This window comes from Ochotona princeps, chromosome 24 (genome assembly GCF_030435755.1).
Source record: "Ochotona princeps isolate mOchPri1 chromosome 24, mOchPri1.hap1, whole genome shotgun sequence".
NCBI lineage: Eukaryota > Metazoa > Chordata > Mammalia > Lagomorpha > Ochotonidae > Ochotona > Ochotona princeps.
The window spans coordinates 3,368,973-3,392,862 of NC_080855.1; the positions used below are offsets into that span (position 1 = coordinate 3,368,973).

Below are 23,890 nucleotides of genomic sequence, written 5' to 3' on the forward strand. Positions count from 1 at the left end.
CGGTGCTGCGCCAATCCGAAGCTAGGAGAGAGGAATTTCCATGAGGTCTCCCATGCAGGTCGGGGTCCCCAGGCTTTGGGCCATCCTTGACTGCTTTCCCAGGCCACAAACAGGGAGGTGGATGGGAAGAGGAGCTGCCGGGATTAGAACAAGCGCCCATATGGGATCCCAGCAATTCAAGGCGAGATCTTTAGCCACTAGGCCAAATCGCTTTGCCTACATTGATATATATTAAGCAAAAGAAATCATAAAACAAGCTAGGCAACTGCTTTGTGGGGAAATGCTTTGTTCTGAGGGATATTTCATATATGCATGTATTTCTCTTCTTCACAGGATCTTGAAAGCAGAAATGAGTTAGCAAAAGTCAAAGATGACCAGTGACCAATGGGATATCACTATTAGTTCTCTGAACTTTTTTTTTTTTTTGAGATGGTTAAGATTGAGTGGATAGGACTGAAACATACACATACCCCAATGATGTTATAGGTCTATTGGGATTGTGAATTGCTTCTTGATTCAGTCTTGCTGGATTGTGTGTGTCCAAAAATCTATCCATGTCTACTAGCTCTTCTGATTTGTTGCTGTATAGTTGCTTGTGATAGTTCGTACTAATTCTCTGTGTGTCTGAGGTATCAGTTGTTATGTTTCCTTTCTGATGTCTGAGGCTATTGATGTGTATCTTCTGCCTCCTTGGTTTGACTCCTTGTGCTAGTGGGGAGTGTATGTTGTTGATTTTCTCAGAGAACCAGCTCTTTGATTCATTGATCTGATGAACCGTACTCTTGGTGTCTATTTGGTTTATTTCCTCCCTCATTTTGATGATTTCTTTTTGCGTAGTGATCTTGGGATTGCTTGCTGTTGTTGGTCTAGTTTCTCACCTGTGAGGATAGTGGATTTACTTGATGCTTTTCGAGTTTTTGAATGTAAGCATGGATTGAGATGAGTTTTGCTCTTCACACTGGCTTGATTGTGTCTCTTAAGGTTTGATCTGTTGTGTGGATGCCTTCATTGGTTTCAAGCAATGTTTAAATCTCCCCTTTGATTTCCTCTCTAATCCAGTGCTCATGTGGTAATAGATTATTCAGAATGCATGTGTTTGCAAGTCTTCTTGGCTGTTTTGACTTTTTGGTCTCTAGCTCACTCCATGATGCATGGTACAATTTTGATTTTTAAAATTTTTGCTGAGGCTTGTTTTGTGGCCTAAACATGGTCAGTGTCTGAGAACGTTCCATTCACTGATGAAAACCAAAAGTGTATTCTGTATCTGTAGGATGAAAAGTTGGGTAGTGAACCAGTACACATCACCCACTTGCGAATCTGAGCAGCAGAACAGAGTGTGGATCAGGCCAGGTTCGGTCACAACACATAGCAGTTCTCCTCCTAGGCTTCTGGTGAACGCCCCTTGCCACCTTGTTGCTGGTGAGGTTCTGACTGCCAGTGCCATGCAGATCGCCACTTGCTGAATGCCGCTGGGGTACTGGTCCCTGCAACACCACAGCGTTTTGTCTGCTGCTTTCCTGTGTCTGTCAGTCTCCATTTGCCCCTCTGCTGTCATTCTGTCCTCTCCTAGTTCCTGGAATGTGGCCTTGGGTGCTTCACACGGGCTAACATTCTTCTGTGTGCTGAAATGTGTCCCTCAAGGAGTTATTCCACCAGATCTTATTTCTCCCAAGGCTTCCACTTTCTGAAGCTAAGTGCTACACCCGCCCCCATCGGGAGATGCCACCAGTGATTCTGTTCATCACACAGGGACTGTGGAGTTGTTGCCACAGTTTAGCTCCAAGTGCAATGCAGGTTGTCCTGCACCCAGTGTGTGCTATGCACTGACCTGGAATGTCCTGCTCCCAGAGAGAGCTCTTGTGTGTTTCAGCGAGTGCTGAGACCTAAGTCAGTGTGTCATACGCCTACCCTGGTTGTTTTTTTTTTTAATTTTGATACATTTTCATAGTTGTTTAGGGCACATACGGTCAGGGGCTACAAGAAATTGGGTAAGACCATTGTTTCCGTATTTTTTTTTCTGTATCTGTTTTAAGAAGGGAAATAAAGGGAGAAGCCCCACCCAGCCTCCCACCCCATCCCAAGTCCCCGACTCGGGGCATGCTCTGAGGCTCCTGCTCAAGACGTTCTGGTAGCTCAACTGTTTAGAATTCCTGCCACTCTCAGCATTACAAGCATGATGGAATCTCTCCAGAATCCACTGGTTGACTTAGTCCACCTTAGAGTCTCCATTTGCCTAGGTTTTCATTGGCAACACATGGTGGGATTGTTGAATGCTTTGTTCTGTCTTCTGTCCTCTGTTGTGGTACCAAGTGTCCTCTGCAGTTTCTGATGGACTGCCATATCTTCCACGTGCACCTGGAAATGCTGTCCACTGCTCCGTCTGAGCCTCTGAGGAGGCTCAGCTTTGACACTTTGACTCCTTGAACAGAGCTTGGAACCTACACTTCTCTTCATGGTTGGGCTTCTGAGATCAGCAGTTCAGTTGGAGGGATCCCCAGCGGAACTTCATGTGAGGTGATCCCAGAACAGATTCTTGCGTGTGCGTGCCAGTGCAGGGTCTGGCACAGTTCGTCACCCCAGTCAGCTTGAGCATATGCTGGTGGTTGCAATTGCTGGGTCAGTTCTATTTGCATTTCCAGCCCTGTCTTCCACATGAACCAAAGGGTGTTGCAGTGCATCCTGATTCTGCCCACCACACACTCGGCCCTCAGGCAAAAAAACCATTGGGACCTGCAGCCTAGTCATAGCAACCCACAATAACCCCCACCAGGCCCATCCCCTGCCCTGGTGCCCATGCTTGCCCGTATGTACAGCAAACTGGTCCAGCCTGTCCCACATCCCATTCAACTCTCATGCATGTTGGTGGGCATTGAAGCCGCGTTCAAGCCAACCAGCCCCACTGTCCAGCCCACACCCATCCTGGGAGGTGATGTTCTGTCCCGCCAGGTCTGCCCCAGTCCTGGTTTTCAGGACTGGTTTTCTAGTGGGAGTGGTAACCCAAGAGGGAGGTGCCCACTATTTCCCTCCTGGGCCCACTCCTGGATCATGCACTTTCCAGGTGGTTCTGCAGTTGAACTTGACAGAATTAGCCCCCAGTGCCAGCATCTGCCATCTGAAGCTGTGGCAAAGCCCAAGCAACCCTCAGCCATTCTGCTTCATGCGTGCACCAGTAGGGACAGTCAGCCCAGCCTGGCTCTTCCCTGATCTGGCTTCCATGAGGCGCACAGGTGTTGTAGCCTTGACCGGTTTGGTGTGCCTCCATCCCAACTCACGCTCTTCCAGTGGGACATGGCGGTCCAGCAGGGGAGCCATCCACTTTCCCTGACACAGCTTTGCCCCCACCTCCCCCGGTTCTCACGTGTGCTGATTGGGTATTGCAGTCTAGTGTGGCATAGCCCACCTTGCCTTGGCATTTCCAATGTGTGCTGTAGCCGGGCCCATCGGGCCCAGCCCCCATTCCAGCTGGTGAGGGAGGGTTCCAGTCTAGCCCAGCCAGGTAGGCACCCAATCCCAGCTGTAATGTGTACTGGTATGTGTTGTGACCAAATCTGGCCTGACCCACACTCTGTCCTGGTACTCAGATTCACCAGTGGGTGATATGTACTGGTTCAGTACACTAATCTGCCACCAACCTGTGGCAAATAGATGTTGCTGGGTACCTTTGCCTGGTCTGGTCTGGAATGCAACTTATTGTGGTTCTTGCGCTCACCTGCCAGGACTGTGTCCTGACAGACTAGTATCCCAAACTCCTCCATCAGAATCTCTCCCAAAGCAAATTTCTCACATACTGGTGGGTCAGTGGGCTAACACTACTTAGTCCACCTCCTTAGTCCTGCCAGGAGCAGTGGCCTTTCCTGGCTGGCCTACAAACCATTCCAGCTGTTCTTATATTTTCAAAAGATGTCTTTGTTTTTATTTCAAAGTCAGATGTACAGAGAGGAGGAGAGACAGAGGGAAATAGCTTCCATCCGATGATTCACTCCCCAAGTGACCACAACGGCCGGAGCTGCGCTGATCCCAATCAGGAGCCCAGATCCTCTTCCAGGTCTACCACGTGAGTGCAGGTCCCAAGGCTTTGTGCTGTCCTTGACTGCTTTCCCAGACCATAAACAGGGAGCTGGATGAGAAGCAGGGCTGTGTGAATCAGACCCTTTGCACTATGGGATCCTGGCACGTTCAAGGCGAGGGTTTTAGCTGTTAGGCCATGGTGCTGGGCCCTCCAGTTTTTATTGCTGCATGTTTCAGCACAGCCAAGACTCATTCATACCCAGACTCGGCTCACACAAGACCCAGTTGGGCTACTCCATGCGACATCTACCCTGGTCCTGCAGAGTACCAGTTCCTACCCTGGCTCTTGAGGGCACTAGTTGGTGTTAGAGCCCAACCTAGTTTGGCACACCCCAGACCAGTCCACAGGCATGCTGAGGGAGACTGCAGTCCTGTCCAGTGCAGTTTGCCACCCCCATTCTGACTCTTGCACTCACCAGTGGGAACCATACCCTACCCGGGGCATCCTCTTAGCTTCCTGAGAAGACCTGCTCTCAGCCACAGAGCTTGCATGTGCCAGTGCATGCTCTGACACAGCCTGGCATAGCCCATCACCCATCTTGGCCTTTGCCATCAGTGCTGCAGCCTAGCCCGGTTTGCCAGCCCAAGGCTTAGTCCTCAAGTAGAGTGGGGGTTGGGTGCCACCTAGACTTGCCAAATTTTCTGCCATCCCCGCCTTTCACGCTAGCAGATGCTATGATGGGCAACCCTAATGGCACACATTCCATCTGGGATCCTGCATATGCTAGTGTGCCAAGCTTTTTTCAGGCCCTGCCACATCCATCAGCTGTTTCTCCACCAGAAATACTTGACAACAAGGGGATCAGCCATGCCCGGACTGACCACTAGCCAGGCTTGCCTCATGTGCTCAGCAGTGAGGGCTAGAGCCCAGCTGGGGAGTTCCCCACATCCCCCACTAGGCCCACTCCCACACCCAGATCTCACTTGTTCCAGAGGTTTCTAGCTCCTAACCCTGCAGTCTGCACCCTCTGTCTAGTCCTTCGTGTGAGCTGATGCATGTTGTTGCCCTTGCCACTACATATCATTTTGTGTGTGTGTTCCTACAGGGGCTGCATCCTGGATGAGCTGGGTCTGTTCGCAACCCGAGTTTCCATGAGTGCCAGCAGGTTCCTTGGTGATGCTCAGCTCAACCCATGGACGCCATAACTCTTGAGCAATCCAGTGAGTATTGCAATTGCACAGGGGTGAGTCCACATATGCCTCACACAATCTTCCTCAGACATGGTTCTCTAGCGTAGTATTGTGTAGTGTCATAACACAGCCAAACATCACCAGTCCCTCTTCCTATCCTCAGAGGCAGCGGTGCCAGGTTGGGGCCATGGTATTTGTGCCTCAGCTAGTGGCTAGGACGCAGGATGGATGGCCACACTGCTGGGAGCTGAATCGAGGCTCTTGTGCCATCTGGTCCTCCTCAGGCTGCATCGTACCACTCCCGATTAGGGCAGCGTGCAAAAAACCAACTTACACCCAAAACAGTGCATCCAAAAGCTGCCGTGAGGGAAGTGGAAAGCAATGGCTCTCTGCCTGCTGAGCCTGCGCCTCTAAGCCAGCCCCTCCTCAGCCCATTCACCAGGAACAGAGAGAAGACCTCAGAGAGATGTCAGTTCATGTCCCGGCTGCTCTGTGAATACAAGCTGGGAAGCTGCAGCAGGAGATAACGGAATAGTCACCTGATGAAGTCCTGGAATGTGGGCTTCTACCTGGGACAGTCCTGGCTGTTGCAGCCCTCAGGGAAGGAAGGAAGGCAGCAGATGGAAGCTTTCTCTCTGTCTCTCCCTCTCTGTCTCAATATCTCTCCTTCTCTCTGTGTAGCTCTGTCTCTCTGATAAAGCAGTGCATGTTTGGATGCTCTGGAGTTGGCAGGAGCTCCCCTTTGTCCTTCACCACAGTCTGGCAGGCTCCCTGGCCCTGTCGCCTTAGAGAGTGTCTGGTGCATCCTATCAAACACTGTGGCTTCGACATAGGTGCACCCGTACCCTGACTGGGTCAAGAGAGAGAGGAAGTCTGCTGAGCCTAGGGGACAGGTGGGGACTGTCACCAAAGAGACTGCAGGCTGCCTGGCCTCCAGCAGGAAGTCTTGAGTGCTGGAGAGACCAGACCTAGCAGGCAAGGAGCAGAACCAACCAGCCAGGGTGTCACGGCCCCTCGGAGTGGCCAGCAGAGTCTTCCTCCAGTTCCCTGCTGACAGAAGGGGAGAGCACATTGGCCTCAGGAGCCCAGGAGGAAGAGATGCAGCCCCAGGTGTGGGAGCCTGTCCCTGAGGGAGGGGTGGCCGTGTCTTCCCTGAGCACAGGTGAGTGTCCCCACTGCCCGGTGCTGCCTACAGAGGTGTCAGCCTCCCGCGTGTGCCTGTGGCCCAGCCCTGGTGGCTGTGGAGCTTTGGGCACTAAACCAGGTGCTGACTTTTCTTGTCCCTATCCTCTAACCTACAGGCACCTGCCAGGTTTGCATCCTGGGTCTCTCTGCACTCCAGTGCAGGCCACACCTCCTGCTCCAAGGCCCTTTACAGGTGAAGACTCAGTCACCATCAGTGCTCAGAGTCCAGCGAGGGAGTCAAGGGACCACCACCCCATGGTGCACCAAGACCACGTGACAGCACGCCAGATGGGACAGAAAAGCCAGCATGCATGGTGGAGGTAAGAAGACTGTTTTATTACATGTCCCCAAGAGGTATAATTCACATTCTCCCTTCACATAGAGACAGACCACGGTCCTCATGCAAATTCAAGGTGTCAAGGCCAGATGAACCTGACAATGGAATCTTGGCAAAAGTCACTAACAAACACCCATATCTCCACAAACACTCAATCAGGAAATTGCAGGATTTACTATCTCGTAGATTATATAAGCATTAGAGTTTTTAAAAATTTCTAAACTGGAACAAAATTATATGTATGTATCATGTATGTAAGAATTAAAATGCTGGGCCCAGCGGCGTGGCCTAGCGGCTAAAGTCCTTGCCTTGAAAGCCCCGGGATCCCATATGGGCGCCGGTTCTAATCCCAGCAGCTCCACTTCCCATCCAGCTCCCTGCTTGTGGCCTGGGAAAGCAGTTGAGGATGGCCCAATGCATTGGGACACTGCACCCACGTGGGAGACCCGGAAGAGGTTCCAGGTTCCCGGCTTCGGATTGGCTCAGCTTCAGCTTTTGCGGCCAATTGGAGAGTGAATCATCGGACAGAGGATCTTCTTCTCTGTCTCTCCTCCTCTCTGTATATCTGGCTGTAATAAAATGAGTAAATCTTAAAAAATATTTAAAAGAATTAAAATGCTAACAGAAAGCTATAGAAAAAACATTTTTAACAACAGTGGCTATTTTTTTTTTTTGCTAGTAACACTTTTATTACATCAAGATGTCAGAAACACAAAACACTTAATCTAAGGAACTAAGAAAACATCAGGCAATTGCTAGAGCACTACTACAAATGCAACCTTGAGCTACAGTCAAAATGAGGCCATTCAATCATTTTGGTCATCATCCCAGTCTTTCTTCCCCCCAGGAGGCTTGGGTCCACCGGCTGGTTTTGCCATGATGATCTGATGCCTCTAAGCACAGTGAGTGCAGCATTTGTGGCCAGTTTGATAGCCCAGTACTTTCCTAGGTAAGTATCTAGAACACCAGCTTCCAACATGTCCTTTACAGCAGGAACTGCTGCCTCAATGTCCAATCCAACATTCTTATTTCCTTCTTGATGTACTGCATAAAGTTTAGAGATTACTTCATTGGCCTTAACACCGGTGTTTTCTGCCAGTGCCCGGGGAATAGCTTCGAATGCCTCAGCAAACTTCTTCATAGCATACTGTTCCAGGCCAGGACATGTCTCTCCATACGATGTGATCTGTTTGGCCAATTCAATTTCTGTTGCTCCACCTCCAGGTACAAGACGTTTATCCCTTGTCAGAACTTTGAAAGTATTAACACCATCATCTACTGCTCTTTCTATATCGTCCATCAAGTTGTCCGTGGAGCCTCGAAGTACTATGGTGGAAATAGCAACATCTTCCTTTTCATGCTGAAAAACCACCACTTGTGTGTCTCCAACTGCTGAGAGGTAAACACTATCACACTGCCCCATTTCTTCAAGGCCAGGAGGAGTCAATCTGGGAAGAGCCGTAGCACCAACGGTTTTATAAAGTCTTCTGAAATCCCATTTAGAGTTCAGCCTTACCAACATAATATTGCATTTCTTTGCATAATGAAGAGCCATGTCTGCCACTTTGCCACCAGTCACTATTACATTTGCACCAGCAGCAGCAATAGCTTTGACTTGTGTATCCGAGAGATTTTCTTCTCCCTTACTAAAATGCATCAATTCCTCAGCAGTCTTTATCAATACAGTTCCCTTGGTTTCTGTTATCAGGCCATCAAAAGGACAAGAGTATACTGCTATTTTTGAGTCTTGGACAGATGTTACATCACCTTCGGTTTCTTTCTTAAAAACCATGCCATGTAAAACTGGGGAGGAATAGATCCCAGGGCCCAGGATTTTACAAACTCTGATGTTATCAACATTGAAATGGCCAGAATCAGGAAAAAAGCACATGCCTGAGCAATGAGCTTGGCCAGAAACCCTTCATTGCCGTACTGTTTACTCATGATGGAGGTACAAACTAAAGATGACACTTCATCGACATTGCGAAGGTTTTTAGCAGAACAACACACCAAATCAGGAAGGATCTCATGAGCTTTTTTGCAAGCTATCTCGTAACCTTCTATGACCTCTGAAACCGATAGCCCGTTCCTCAGAAGCTCTTCAGCTAGCTCCAGGAGAGCTCCAGCAAATATAAGAACGAAGTTTGTGCCATCTCCCACCTCTTGCTCTTGCATGTGAGAGGCCATCACAGTCATTTTTGCAGCAGGATGCTGTACTTCTAGTTCTTTTAAAATAGTTGCCGCATCATTTGTCACAAACAATTTCTCTAGATGGTTGATAACCATTTTGTTCTTTCCATCCGGTCCATACGTAGTGCGTGGAGTGTGGACAAGCTCTTTGCAAGCTTGTATGTTGCTGTACACAGCCTCTTCTAATCCCGAGAAATGTTTGGCTCCTTCCTTGAGCATCTGGGCAAAGCCCGGAGCTGTGGGGACGTGATGCGCCATGACCAGGCTGCAGCAAACTGTTCAGGCACTCGGTCAACAGTGGCTATTTCAAGACTCTGTGCAATAAACTTAATTATCTCTAAAAATAGATTTTATAAATATTTTCTTCATAAAATAGATCATAAATGTATACATTATATAAGAGCTAACTACAGAATATGCACTCCATTAGAAATGCAATTGGAGTGCAATTCATCCCAATGATGAGTCCAAATGCTGGTCCCTTCTGATGGTTTTCGACCGTGGGGACCAGACAGATGAAAACGAACTCATGAAATAAATAAATGGGTAGGGCTGCAGCTGCTGTCTCAGGGGAGGAGATCAATTGTGCCAATTTGTTGGAGTCTCGGGCCAGATGGAACTGGATAGGATGCCTGTCCCACCGCACAGCCCTGGGAGTGCCCACAGCTCCCAGGAGTTCATGGTGGGGATGCTGATGTAAAAGAGTCTGGGTTGTTCTAGACTGTCACCCAGCAGGCCTCTCCGCCATCTCGCAGTGGACCTTGGTGTCTTGGTTGTTGCTGCTGCTGCTGCTGCTGCTGAAGAACGTGTCCCCTTGGCTCACCGACCTGGAAGCAGGAGAGACCCAGTCAGACGTGACTCGCAGCCAGTTGTGTCCCCATGCACGGGTGGGCTGGGGGACAGGCTCCCTGGTGCCCTGGCCCTTGGTCCTGAACTCTGGTCCTCAGCCATCCTGGGCCTGTCCGTGGGAGTCCCTGGCTCTGGGCCTGAGGTGGGGCCACTCGCCAGCAGGAGAGTCCATGCCCAATCCCGGACCCTCACCACTCAGCTCACGGCTCAAGGTGCGTCCTTGCCCAGCCCACATCCCTGAGGTTTTGGGATGTTCCAGTGCTTACCCTTCCAGCGTTCTGGCAAATTCCATGAGCATAGGAACACTTGGAAAGTAGATAGAGATGTTTAGCTGGTGCCCTCCCCACCCACAAGGAGACTCATGCATGCATGTCCCACATGTGCACTTGCCACAAAAGTGTGCAGATCCAGTGGCCATGCTGGAGGTGTTGCTGGGGTGGAACCTTGCAGGAGGGGCCAAGGCGGCAGAGGTGGGAGTGAGGGGGCAGTGTTGATGCTGGTGTGGCCAACCTGGTGAGGGGTGTTGGAAAGTGACTGTGGGTGACTGCAGAGCACGGCAGAATTGAGTGGCAGGTTTGGACGTGCACACTGTCCCATGTAATGATCTCGCAGTGTGGATGTGGACAAGGTTTTAGAAAGGTGGGGATGACCAAAGGGAGTGCAGCTCAAGGGGCCCCCAGATCTCGCAGACTGGACACAGCCCTCTGCCAGCCCACCTCAAGGACCTGCACGTACCTGCCCTCTGGCCGGTGCCCACTGGTCTCAGTGCAGCCGCTTAGCAAAGGAGGGCCCGGTCTCGCCCCCACACCCAGAGCTCTGGGTCATAGGCTTGGATCTGGAAAGACAAACGCTCCCTCAGAGGCTCCTCCCTGGCCCTTCTGATCTGTCCCCACATCCATAGCCCAGGCCCTGCAGCCCGGCTCCTGGGCCCTGCTCAAGCCGCCACAGCCTCACCCACCTACCTCCTCACACTCCTCCAGGGTGACCCTGGCCTTCCAGCCCATGCAGCGCATGAACTGCAGGCGCAGTTTGTGGAAGAAGGGCCGCTGGGCGTAGTTCCTGCCATAGAGGAAGGAGAAGATGGCCTGCTTGGGGGGCTCGTCGTCCTCTTCGTCCTCCTCCATGTCGTTGGCGAGGTAGCTGTGGAAGAAAGCCCATCTCTTGGCATGCTCCCAGCAGAAAGGCCTGTGGCCAAGCTCAGCTTCTGAATGGGCGCCCTCACTGCCCCTGTAGCTGGACTTGAACTGGCAGAGAATGCCTCCCACTTGCGCCCTGGGCACTGCATCCATGCCATCCCTGTCCTCCCCACCCCTTCACCGTGATGTAGGTGCACACACCTCCCCAACTGCGCAGACATGCACCCTAGTGCAGACACACCGTGTCCATGCACTCCCATGCACTCCTTCAACATGCAGCTTGTAGCTCCACATTCCCTGTCACACTCTCTGGCCCATGGCATGTAGCAGCCAAGGCCTTGTACTGAGTGAACGATGTGCCAAAAAAAGGCAGAAGCTGAGCTGTCATCTTACACTCAGTGCCACATGGATGCCTAGAGATGTGCAAAGTAGGGCCAAGCCTGTAAGAGCCTGTGGGCACTGTGACATGACCCTGCCCCACGGGCCTGGGCCCAGCAGGTCAGGGATAAGAAAGTGTGGCCCCGGAAGCCGGCTGGGCAGCAGCGCTGGGAGGCCAGAGAAGCAGAGGGAGGGTGTGGTGTTGGAGCTGACTCTGCTGTTGCAGGTGTTCGGAGGACTCAGGCCCACAGGGGCCAGGGCAGAGAGTCGGGAAGCAGAATACTCACAGAGCTATGAAGAAATGGATGCGCCTGTACTGCCAGGAGAAGAGGCCGGCTCTGCTGAGGTAGGCCACGACCATGGCCAGCAGGTACTGAGGGAGAGAGGGGAGCCCGACATGAGTCCTGAGTTGATGAGAATCAGGACAGAGTGTTGGGGATTGGGGCTGTGGGCTGTTGCCACCCAGTGTAGCCTTGCAACTGCCAGGGGTCTGAGTGAGGGCAGCTGGGGTTCCCAGGGCTCTGGAGGAGCAGGAAGCAGGGGACGTGGACCCAGATCATCAGGGACGCCCACCAGAGTTGCAACATCCGGGCTGGCCTGACTTGGGGCCTGGCACAGAGGCAGCAGTCTCGGTGGGGAGCAGAGCTGCCACAGGCTCTGTCACACATGCAGGGCCCGTCAGGAAAGGGCAGGCACTGTGTGTGCGTGCTGGGTGGAGGCACGTGCAGGGGCAGATGAGTGTAGGGGTGCTATGCCGTGTGTCCCCAACCCAATCTATCCGTGTGTGTTGGGCCCACTCACCTTGTCAGATACACTCAGCTGCTTGTCCCAGGCCAGGAACCGCTTGACCACGGGATCCTCTGGGAAAAAGGGCCAGCGTGTTAGGCTGAGAAGCAGGCGGGCCCTGGCCTCTTCTGGGGAAGTCTCAGGCCAGAGCCAAGGCTCCAGCAGCCATGCAGAGGCTGGGCCCATATGGTTGACAGGGAAGGGGCTGTGGCTGCCACAGAGGAAGGTCTTGGTCCAGCATGGATGTGTGTGCTGGGCCTGGGCACATGCCAGTGGCTGCCCATGTGCCATTGAGCCCTGCTTGAGTCTCCATGGGGTGATCAGTGGGAGACACCCCGGCATAACAGTGACCCTGGCATCCCCCCAGCCCCACTGGTGGGCATGGGCAGCAAGAGCTGACGTGTGTCAGAGAGCATGGCAGATCCAGGGCTATCCCTAGGCCCCCAGTCTCTCTCACTATACACTGGAAGGCTCCATCCTGGTCCTCCAGGACCTCTCCCTACCCACCCAATGACCCCACCCATCACCCCATCTCATCCCCTACCGAGCAGCCTGTTGAAGACCTTGTGGTGCTCAGGCAGCACCGTGGACACACGCTGCTTCTTTAGCCTCATCTTCAGCCCGAGAAGCCACTCCACAGCCCAGCTCTTCATGGGCTCTGTGCTTTGTCTGCGCCTCTGGCTGGAGCTGCGGGGCCAGCTCGCCCTGCAGCCTCGAGGCCAGGTGCCCTGCATCTCAGATAAAACCTCCATGTCTGAGTCCGACCCCGAGTTTGAGAAGGCTGAGGACCAAGGCCTCTTTCTGCTGCAGGCAGAACTCTGGGGTTCGGAGCTGGTGTCCATGCGTGGGGCTGTGGGAAGGAATTGGCTCTGTTGTGATGGGCCATCTCTAGTTTTGGTCCCCACAGAGTAACTGAAGCCGGCCATGCTCCCCAGCCCCAGCCTGGGGCCTGCTCCTGAGGCCGCCTGCTCCTTGACACATGGCACACTTGCCACCACCCCCAACACCCAACATCGCCCAGCCTGTCTCCTACTCTTCCTCAGAAATCTAGGACCACCAATCGTTTCTCTGTCTCAGCACTGCCATGCCTAGCTCCCTGGGGTTGTGTCCTGGTGGGCATCCTGGTCCCCTCCTCCAGGCCTCTCCTCCAATCCCGGACCCCGAGGCCTGCTTTGCCATCACACTTGTCCTCAGCTCCCTAGGACTGCTGCCACCCTCCTCCTCCCCATCAACCTTCTCAGTCCCCACTCCCTCGGGGCCCCTCACCTGATGGTCCTGGGACTTCATCAGCCACCAGCGCCTCTTGGGGACAGTCCTCGATCTGGGAGTCTGCTTCGCAGCTGGCCATGGTCTTCCTCAAAGCCCTGGCTCCCTGTCGCGGACCCACACCCTGATCTCTCACAGTCCTTCCCGATCAAGCCTGTCTGGCTCAAGCGCACACCGTGTCTTCCTCAGCCTGGGAGTCAACACTGAAGCCCAGCTCAGAGAAGATGCAGTTAGCCAGTGCTGGCAGGTGCCACCGAGTGTGGCTCCTCCAATCAGGAGGGGCAGAATCCTCTGATGTCATCTGTTATTCCAACCTGGCAACCAGCTCTAATCATCGCAAGAGCAACTGCCATACCTGCCTGACACTTGACCCTGTGTGGACCATTCGTTTGGTTGACCCAGGACCCCATCTCTGACCACACTGTCCACAGCCACACTCCAGGCCTCTGGCCTCCCTACTCATCTGCAACAAGTTTTATAAAATGATTTTATTTTGATGTTGATTGTGTAGTTGAGATGGATCCATGTCCATGTGTACCACTCTATCCCATGGGAAGGGTCGAGGAATAGGCTCACATGCATGACACCATCGTTTCTGATGTTCATTTTCTTCTCTGTGTTCTTGGGGAAAGGGAAGAAGAAGAGGTGAAGCCATACCCAGCATCCTAAGCGCATGAGTGGCTGGGGATGGAGGACAGCCACCCCATATGATCCCAGGTCCCAGATGTGGATCAGGCTCTGAGGGGACTGCTTAAGTGGTTTTGATAGTTCTGAAATGGTGTTGGTTTTGTTTCTGCAAGAATGAGGAAATTCTTCTTCCAAGGTCCTCTGACTGACATCGTCCACCTTAGAGTGTCTGTTTGCCCAGATGCTTGATGCTAAATCCTGGTTTGTAGAGTTGTCCGAGTTGTTCTGTCTCCCATCGTCTACATGGTACTAAATGTCTGCAGACCTCGGTGAGCTGCCCTATGCCCCAAGTGCATCTGGGCATGCTGTCCACTGCTCAGGCTTAGCAAGTGAGGAGACCCAGTTCTCCAAAATCCATGAGGTAGAGTTTCCGCTGGTTATGTTCATATAGTTTGTTGGTGAGATATGTCTCCTGTTGGCAAGAGACAGATGTGTGTTTCAGTTTTTGTTTGTTTGTTTTTGTTTTCTTTTCTTTAGTTCTAGTCTGCTAATCTGTGATGTTTGCTTGATGAGTTTCAGCCATTTGTATTGAGGGTTACTAGGAATGGGTGGTAATTTGGTCGTGTCCTTTTAGCAATGGGTTGTTCATTGATTTAGTCTTGTGTTGTTCTTTTCCTGGGATGTTGTTGGTTTTGGTGGGTGCTATTTGTTTACTCCGTCAAGACAACATCTTGAAGTATGCTGTGTTGTGCAGTTTTGGAAGAGGCAAATTCTTTTAACTTTTGTTAACTGTGAAAGAATTTTATGTCATTTTCTAAGACAAAGGGAAATTTTGCTGGGTACGACATCGTGGGCCGACAATGTTTTGGTTTGGGACTCAGGAAGATGTTGCTGCATTCTCTTCTGGCTGTGGAGTTTCCTGTGAGAGGTCTCCTGTGAGTTTAACTGGCATTGTTTTATATGTCCGTTCATTTTGCAAACGTAGAATTTAAGGATGTTTTATTAATGTTCAATTGAGGAGAGCTTGCTTATCATGTGTCTTGGTGACGACCACTCTTGGTTAAGCCTGTTGGGAGTTGTATGCTCTTCCTGGATGTTATTTTCTAGTTCTTTCACTGGACTTTCCCAGCCAAGCATCACCATCTCTCTTCCTATCCTCAGAGGCAGGTACTGTGCTGTAGCGGTGCCAGGTTGGGGCCATGGTATTTGTGCCTCAGCTGCCGGCTAGGACGCAGAATGGATGGCCACGTTGCTGGGAGCTAAATTTAGCTTTTTGTGCCATCTGGTCCTCCTCAGCTTGCATCCCACCACCCCCAATTAGGGCAGCGTGCAAAAAACCAACCTACACCCAAAACAGTGCATCCAAAGGCTGCCGTGAGGGAAATGGAAAGCAATGGCTCTCTCCCTGCTGAGCCTGCGCCTCTAAGCCAGCCCCTCCTCAGCCCATTCACCAGGAACAGAGAGAAGACCTCAGAGAGATGTCAGTTCATGTCCCGGCTGCTCTGTGAATACAAGCTGGGAAGCTGCAGCAGGAGATAACGGAATAGTCACCTGATGAAGTCCTGGAATGTGGGCTTCTACCTGGGACAGTCCTGGCTGTTGCAGCCCTCAGGGAAGGAAGGAAGGCAGTAGATGGAAGCTTTCTCTCTGTCTCTCCCTCTCTGTCTCTGTAGCTCTGTCTCTCTGATAAAGAAGTGCATGTTTGGATGCTCTGGAGTTGGCAGGAGCTCCCCTTTGTCCTTCACCACACCCTGGCAGCCTCCCTGGCCCTGTCACCTTAGAGAGTGTCTGGTGCATCCTATCAAACACTGTGGCTTCGACATACGTGCACCCGTACCCTGACTGGGTCAAGAGAGAGAGGAAGTCTGCTGAGCCTAGGGGACAGGTGGGGACTGTCACCAAAGAGACTCCAGGCTGCCCGGCCTCCAGCAGGAAGTATTGAGTGCTGGAGAGACCAGACCTAGCAGGCAAGGAGAGAACCAACCAGCCAGGGTGTCACGGCCCCTCGGAGTGGCCAGCAGAGTCTTCCTCCAGTTCCCTGCTGACAGGAGGGGAGAGCGCATTGGCCTCAGGAGCCCAGGAGGAAGAGGTGCAGCCCCAGGTGTGGGAGCCTGTCCCTGAGGGAGGGGTGGCCGTGTCTTCCCTGAGCACAGGTGAGTGTCCCCACTGCCCGGTGCTGCCTACAGAGGTGTCAGCTTCCCGCATGTGCCGTGGCCCAGCCCTGGTGGCTGAGAAGCTTTGGGCACTAAACCAGGAGCTAACGTTTCTCGTCCCTATCATCTAACCTATAGGCACCTGCCAGGTTTGCATCCTGGGTCTCTCTGCACTCCAGTGCTGGCCATGCCTCCCGCTCCAAGGCCCTTTGCAGGTGAAGAGTCAATCACCATCAGTGCTCAGAGTCCAGCGAGGGAGTCAAGGGACCACCACCCCATGGCGCACCAAGACCACATGACAGCACGCAAGATGGGACAGAAAATCCAGCATGCATGGTGGAGGTAAGAAGACTGTTTTATTACATGTCCCCAAGAGGTATAATTCACATTCTCCCTTCACATAGAGACAGACCACGGTCCTCTTGCAAATTCAAGGTGTCAAGGCCAGATGAACCTGACAATGGAATCTTGACAAAAGTCACTACAAAATGCAAAATCTCCACAAACAATCAGGAAATTGCAGGATTCCCTATCTAGTAGACTGTATGATAATAAGAGGTAAAAATTTCTAAACTGGAACAAAATTATATTTATGTATCATGTATGTAAGTAGTGAAATGCTAATAGAAAACTATAGAAAAGCATTTTTAACAACAGTGGTTATTTCAAAACTCTGTGCAATAAACTTAATCATCTCTAAAAATAGATTTTATAAATACTTTCTTCACAAAAATAGATCATAAAATGTATACATTATAAAAGAGCTAAATCAGAATATGCACTCCATTAGAAATGTAATTGGAGTGCAATTCATCCCCATGATGAGTTCAAACGCTGGTCCCTTCTGATGGTTTTCGACCATGGGGACCAGATAGATGAAAACGAACTCATGAAATAAATAAATGGGTAGGGCTGCAGCTGCTGTCTCAGGGGAGGAGATCAATTGTGCCAATTTGTTGGAGTCTCGGGCCAGATGGAACTGGATAGGATGCTGTCCCACCACACAGCCCCGAGAGTACCCACAGCTCCCAGAAGTGCTTGGGGGGGACGCTGATCTAGAAGAGTCTGGGTTGTTCTAGACTGCCACCCAGCAGGTCTCTCCCCCATCTCGCAGTGGCCCTTGGTGTCTTGGCTGCTGCTGCTGCTGCTGCTGCTGCTGCTGCTGCTGCAGAACGTGTCCCCTGGGCTCACTGACCTGGAAGCAGGAGAGACCCAGTCAGACGTGACCAGCAGCCAGTTGTGTCCCCATGCACGGGTGGGCTGGGGGACAGACTCCCTGGTGCCCTGGCCCTTGGTTCTGAACTCTGGTCCTCAGCCATCCTGGGCCTGTCCGTGGGGGTCCCTGACTCTGGGCCTGAGGTGGGGCCACTCGCCAGCAGGAGAGCCCATGCCCAATCCCGGACCCTCACCACTCAGTTCACGGCTCAAGGTGCGTCCTTGCCCAGCCCGCATCCCTGACGGGAACAAATGAGTCAGTGGTGACCACCACGTGGGATGTTCCAGTGCTTACCCTTCCAGCGTTCTGGCAGCTCAGAGTAGTTCTTGCCATAGAGGAAGAAGATGGCTGCTTGGGGACCTCGTTGTGCTCTTCCATGTCGTTGGACAGGTAGCTGAGGAAGAAAGCCCATCTCTCGGCACGGGATGCATGGACAGTGGTAACGTGTGGACAGCGAGAACACGTGGACAGTGAACATGCGTGGGCCATGAGAACACATGGACAGTGGGACTATGCAGACGGTGAGAATGTGTGGACAGTGACCTTTCACAGCAACAACAGTCAGAAACCAAAAATGCACCATGGCACAGCAAGCTAAGCCTCCCAAGCTTCCCATATGGATACTGGTTCGAGTCCTGGATACTCCACTTCTGACTCAGATCCTGGCTAATGCACCTGGGAAAGCAGTAGAGGATGGCCCAGGTGCTTGGAACCCTGCCACCCACTGGGAGACTCAGAAGCAGCGCCTGGCTTCTGGCTTTGGAATGCCCTGCTCCAGCTTATGGGCAGTGAATTAGCACATGGAAACTCTCTCTGTTCTTCCTTCTCTCTGTAAATCCACCTTTCAAATAAAGCAAATCTTTACAAAACCAATTAGGGAGGAGGAGATTGGTGGCTCAAGTCCTCGGGCACTGTGGGCAGCACAGAGCAGCACACGCCCTGGCGCTGCCATGCTGCCAGGCCGGTCACCCAGGAGACAGTTCAGGTGCTGGGTCCACGGGGCAGTCAGTGCTACAGGTCATCTGTTGGCCGGGGGCAGGTGTTCATCCGGCCAGCACAGGCCATGACTGAGCTCTGAATGGGGAAGTGGAGTTGGGAACAGGAGAGAGGGCGGAGCTGCCATCCAGCAGGGAGGCAGTGCAAGACAGGAGGGGGGACACAAAAGTCTCATGGTGATTTTCCTGTAAGACTTTGGGGTGTCTGCAAACAAAGGTCGTTGCCAGTACCAGGTGGACGACCAAGAGGGGCCTCAGGGCTGTGAGAGCAAACTCCCTGGAGCCGGAGCCAGTGCCAGCAGAGGGCAGGGACCTGGGGCCACGTGCACACAGGTCCTGCTGTCACCTCGGCTGGGACAGTAAACACTCTTGTTGCTCACCTAGAGGACTCAGACAGGGAAGCTCTCTGTCCGCCAGCCATGGCTCCTCTCCCAGCTCCAACTTCACGATCACGCGTGGCTTGGAGACGTCACCGCCTGTTTGTGAGAAGCAGGGCCCTCAGGTCAGGGCTGGGCTGCCAGGTTGCCCAGCACTTATCTGTACCCTATGCACCACCCAGTGGGCATGAAGTGGCCTGACGGCGCCACCCAGAGGGCACTCAGGAGGGCACTCCTCACCCACGGCCACGAGGTGGCTGTAGTTCTCCAGCGTCACCTCCCGGTAAGTCCTCCTCTGCACCGGCTCCAGCTGCTGCCACTCCTCCTGTGTGAAGCCCACGGCCACGTCCTTGAACCACAAGGGCCCCTGCAACGGCAGTGAGACGCCAAGTGGGACATGAAGCAGAGTACCCTGGTGCCCGCTCTGCCTCGGGGCTCTGTCCTGTGCCACACACGACAGCCAGAGCCAGCCCAGCCCCCACAGTCAAGGGCGACAAACACCCACCACGATCTCCCACCAGACTCCTTGACCTCCACCCTTGTGCTCTTCACGGCCAGGGGCCACAGTGCACACGGCCAGCCCACCAGCTGCTGGACTTCCCCTGTCACCTCAGTTTTCTAGATTTTTTCAAATAAAAGTGGGAAGGCAGAGTTACAAAGAAGACAGACAACTAGATATAGAGATAGATATAGAGAATCACCTGCTGATTCTCTCCCTGAATGGCCACAACGGCCAGAGCTGGGCCATGCTCTGCTGCTCTCCCAGACCATAAGCAGGGAGCTGGATCAAATGTGGAGCAGCCGGGACTTGAACCAGCACACGTCTGGGATTCTGGCCAACAACAGGAATCTACTCCAGCAAAGGGGATCACACAAGCGGTCATTTAAAACAGAACCGTGATCGCTTCTTGGCCTTTTGGCTAAGATCAAGTGTAGTAAACAGAACCGTGGACTGCTCTGTGTGTACTGCGTGTGGAAATCAAAGGCAACAAGAGGGACCCAGGAAAGCAGCTCCTGCTGAGCTGGGACACACAGCAGCAGCACACCAGCAACCCCAAAGCAGCCACCACATCCCACAGCCGCGTTCCCACTGACAACCCAACGGGAACAAACCAGAAGCAGCACACTGGAGCCCAACCTCTCCCTCAGCACGGTGCAAGTGAATGGCCGAAAAAGCCCAAGTAACATGCAGAACTGTCAGACTGACTTAGGGGGAAAAAAGGCAAGAAAAAAGCAACAATGTGCTACCTACAAAAGCACACTTGTCAAAAGGAAGGTGCAGGGGTCAGTAGTGTAACAAGCTAACCCTCTGCCTACACACGGGCATCCCATATGGACACTGGTGGGAGTCCTGGCTGCCCCACTGCAGAACCATCTCCATGTTGCTGGCCCGGGCAGGTGGTGGAGAATGGCCCAAGTGCTTGGCCCCTGCACCCACGTGGGAGACCTGGAAGAAACGCCTGGCTTCTGGCTTCTGGCTTAGGGGCAGCTCAGCTGTAGCAGCTGCAGCCGTTTGTGGGGTTTAACCAGCAGATGGAAGAGCTCCCTGTCTGGACTCTCTCAAGTAACATAAATAGAAGTTTTTTAAGAAGAAGAGGGTTCAGGGGTGGGTGCTGTGGTGCTAGGGGTCAAGCTACTTCCTGGAACATGTGCATCCCATACAAACACAGGTTCAAGTCCCTGCTATTCAACTTTCAGTCTGGCTTCCTGCCAGTGCAAACTGGGGCATGACGGAGGAAGCTAGAGTCACACAGGCCCCTTCCCCCTCGTGGGAGATTTGGTGGGCATCTTGGGCGTTGGGCTCCAGCTTGGGTCAGCTCTGGCATGTGGGAGTGAATCTGTAGATAGAAGGTATTCTCCTCCCTCTGTCAGTCCACCTTCCAAGTAGATGCAAAGAAATAATTAAGAAAGATGTGAGGGACCGGCACAGTAGCCTAGCGGCTGAAGTCCTCACCTTGCACACACTGAGATCCCAATTGGGCAGTGGTTCATGCCCCAGCCGACCTGCTTCCCATCCAGCTCCCTGCCTGTGGCCTGGGAAAGCAATCGAGGACGGCCCAAAGCCTTGGGACCCTGCACCCACACAGGAGACCCGGAAGAAGCGCCTGGCTCCTGGCTTCAGATTGGCTCAGCTCTGGCCATTGTGGCCACTTCGGGAGTGAATCATCGATGGAACTCCTCCTCTCTTTAAAGCTAACTTTCCAATAAAAAATAAACAAATCTTACAATAAAATACAAAAGATGTGAAGATGCAAAGAGGTAACAAGTGAAAGGAGACGGGCTGTGCCAGTCAGCCCGGACGTTCCATGCAGACGGCAACCCTGGCCGGCCCAGGGCACAGCCTGGGGACGTCACCAACTACAGTGGTGGGTGAGCCAGTCAGGAGGACATTACTGAGAGGCAGCGATGGAGAGATCTTCCACCGTCCAGTTCACTCCACAAATGCCAGCAATGGCTGCAGTTGGACCAGGCTCAAGCCAGGAGCTGCTTCTGGATTTTCCATGTGGGCAACAGGGGCCAAGTGCTTGAGCCATCCTCTGCTGCTTTCCCAGGCCACTCGCAGAAAGCCGGGTCAGGGAGACAATCAAGATGGCGGAACAGGGTAAGGACATGTTTAAACGGACTGAGAAACAGTTCATCAGGATGAAGCAGAGAGGACACATTCCAGGAAATAGGAGAGGACAGAACAGCAGCAGGGGGGTACCTAGAGACTTGAGACACAGGAAAGCAGCAGACACAACGGTGTGGTGTTGCACTGACTGATACTCCAGCCGCATTCAGCAAACCGGGATCTGAACTCCACCAGCAGCCGGAACTCCACCAGCAACCAGGTGGGAAGGGACTCTGACTGGGAGCTCGGGAGGTGAGCCCAGACATAGAATTGTCCGTCCTGCTGGTCTGTTTGATTTGAGCAGGAGCAGAGACCTAGCAGCAGATCCCAGATGGGCAGTGCGAGAATAGGGTGGATTTCACAGCCCAGTCAGCCTCCTAGAGCTGAACTGGGCACCATTTTGCCTAAGGAGGCAAAGGGGAAGGATTGAGCATACACTGAGCTGGGAGTGAACTCTTTTTTGACTCAGTTAATTGCAGCAATGCAGCATTCCACAGGTTCCACCTAAAACACGTCTGGGTAGCAACAGACTTGACGGCCAGCAGACCAAGAACTCTATAGGGGCACGTCAGGCACCATTTTGCACACTCTGGCAAAAGCTTTAGGACTGCAGGGACAACAGTGAACTGCGCATGTGCTGAGCTCGTGAGAACTCTCCAAGTTCAGTAGATTGCACTGGTCCCACAGGAAAATAATACCGTCTATGGCATCGTACGAGTCCAAATAAGTTCGTGTGGCACCCAGACCTAACATGCAACAGGTCTGGCAAGATCCTAGCTATATAGGATACCTGGTGTCTCCCTAATCCTGGGACCTGCTCCAACCGAAAGTGGTAGAAAGGTTGTACAGACAACAGTGCAGCCTCAGCACGATATCACAGGAGGTGGAGAGTGGGGAGCCAGGAGTTGGGGCTACAGAGACCACGGTGGAAATCTAAGATAAGAACCCAGACCTGGAACCTGCTGGAGGGAGTGGCACAATTGGCTATAAGCAAACAACTGTGTACCAACAGAAACAAGTAAAATCGAACTGTAGACTTGTGGGTGACACAGCTTAGAAACCTGCCCCAAGCAGAAGAATATGATAACCAGAAGTACAGTGACCAAGAGCAAAAGAAGAGACAAAGGCACAATGAATATTACTGAACTCCCTGCAAAAGAGCAAAACCCTATGCCAACCTCCGACTTAACTGAGGAAGACATCGAGAAAATAGGGGAGACACAGAATTCATAAAAATCATTTTAAAGCTTCTGATCAAGAGTTCAAAGAATTGGGCCTGGCGGCGAGCCTAGCAGCTAAAGTCCTCGCCTAGAACGCACCAGGATCGCATATGGGCGCCGGTTCTGGTCCCAGGAGCTCCACTTCCCATCTAGCTCCCTGCTTGTGGCCTGGGAAAGCAGTCGAGGACGGCCCAATGCATTGGGACCCTGTACCCGTGTGGGAGACCTGGAAGAGGTTCCTGGTTCCTGACTTCGGATCAGCACAGCACCAGCCGTTACGCTCACTGGGGGAGTGAAACATCGGATGGAAGATCTTCCTCTCTGTCCTCCTCTCTGTATATCTGACTTTGTAATAAAATAAATAAATCTTTTAAAAAAAAGAGTTCAAGGAATTTAAGGAATATGTTACACAAGAAAAAGCAGCAATAAAGCAAATCAAGGCTGATATATCAGAAATCAAGAACACAGTAGAGCAAATTAAAAGCACAGTGGAGAGTCTCCAAAACAGAATCAAGAAAGCAGAAAACAGAATCTTAGAAGTGGAAGATATTTACTGTTGTCAGGGGGAAGCAAACAAAAACCTGGAAGCAGAGCTGGATCAGGCCAAAAATAGTATTCAAGAATCAAAAGACACTATTAGGAGGCCTAAAATAAGAGTTATGGGAATCCCAGAAGGTACAGAAAGGGAAACTGGTTTTACAGATATATCTAATGAAATAAAAAGCGAACATTTCCCTAATCTGGAGAAACAATTGGGAAATAACATCCAGGAGGGGCACAGAACTCCCAACAGGCTTGATCCAAAGCAATCTTCACCAAGACACATGATCATCAAGCTCTCTTCAATTGAACATAAGGAAAAGATCCTTAAATGTGCATGTGAAAAAAATCAATTCACATATAAAGGAATGCCAATTAAACTCACAGGACACCACTCACAAGAAACTCTACAGGCTAGAAGGGAATGGAGTAACATATTCCAGATTCTAAAAGAAAAACATTGTCGGCCCAGGATAACATGTCCAGAAAAGCTTTCTTTTGTCTTGGAAAATGAAATAAAATTCTTCCCCAGTAAAGAACAGTTAAAAGAATATGCCTCTTCCAAACATGCCCTACAAAGAATACTTCAAGATGTTCTCTTGACAGACAAGAAGAATAGCACCCAACAAAACCAAAGGCAAACGAGAAGAACATCCCAGGAAAATGACAACAGAAGACTAAATCAATGAACAACCCATTGCTAAAAGGACAGGACCAAATTACCACCCATACATGTGAACCCTCAGAGTAACCGCCTTAAGCTTAATCAAACTGAGTCATAGATGAGTACACTGGATTCAAAAACAAAACCCATCTATTTGTTGT

The 23,890-nt window shown here is 51.9% G+C and overlaps 2 protein-coding genes across 2 annotated transcripts; both read right to left on the reverse strand.

The window, feature by feature from the left end:
• Window positions 1-7,506: 7,506 nt before the first annotated feature.
• LOC131483292 (T-complex protein 1 subunit theta-like) lies at window positions 7,507-9,187 on the reverse strand. Its single transcript, XM_058681161.1, is given in 3 exon segments — window positions 7,507-7,613; window positions 7,616-8,608; window positions 8,611-9,187. Coding segments are annotated over 3 exon segments (1,638 nt in total). The 5' UTR covers window positions 9,170-9,187; the 3' UTR covers window positions 7,507-7,527.
• A 1,261-nt stretch (window positions 9,188-10,448) lies between these two features.
• Window positions 10,449-12,765, reverse strand: LOC131483301 (speedy protein E4A-like). The gene is made up of 5 exons (XM_058681181.1): window positions 12,605-12,765; window positions 12,076-12,134; window positions 11,562-11,647; window positions 10,723-10,900; window positions 10,449-10,595 (listed from the first exon to the last, which is right to left on the reverse strand). Exons 1-5 carry the CDS (start codon window positions 12,711-12,713, stop codon window positions 10,536-10,538), a joined length of 492 nt encoding a protein of 163 aa, XP_058537164.1. The 5' UTR covers window positions 12,714-12,765; the 3' UTR covers window positions 10,449-10,535.
• Window positions 12,766-23,890: the final 11,125 nt, after the last annotated feature.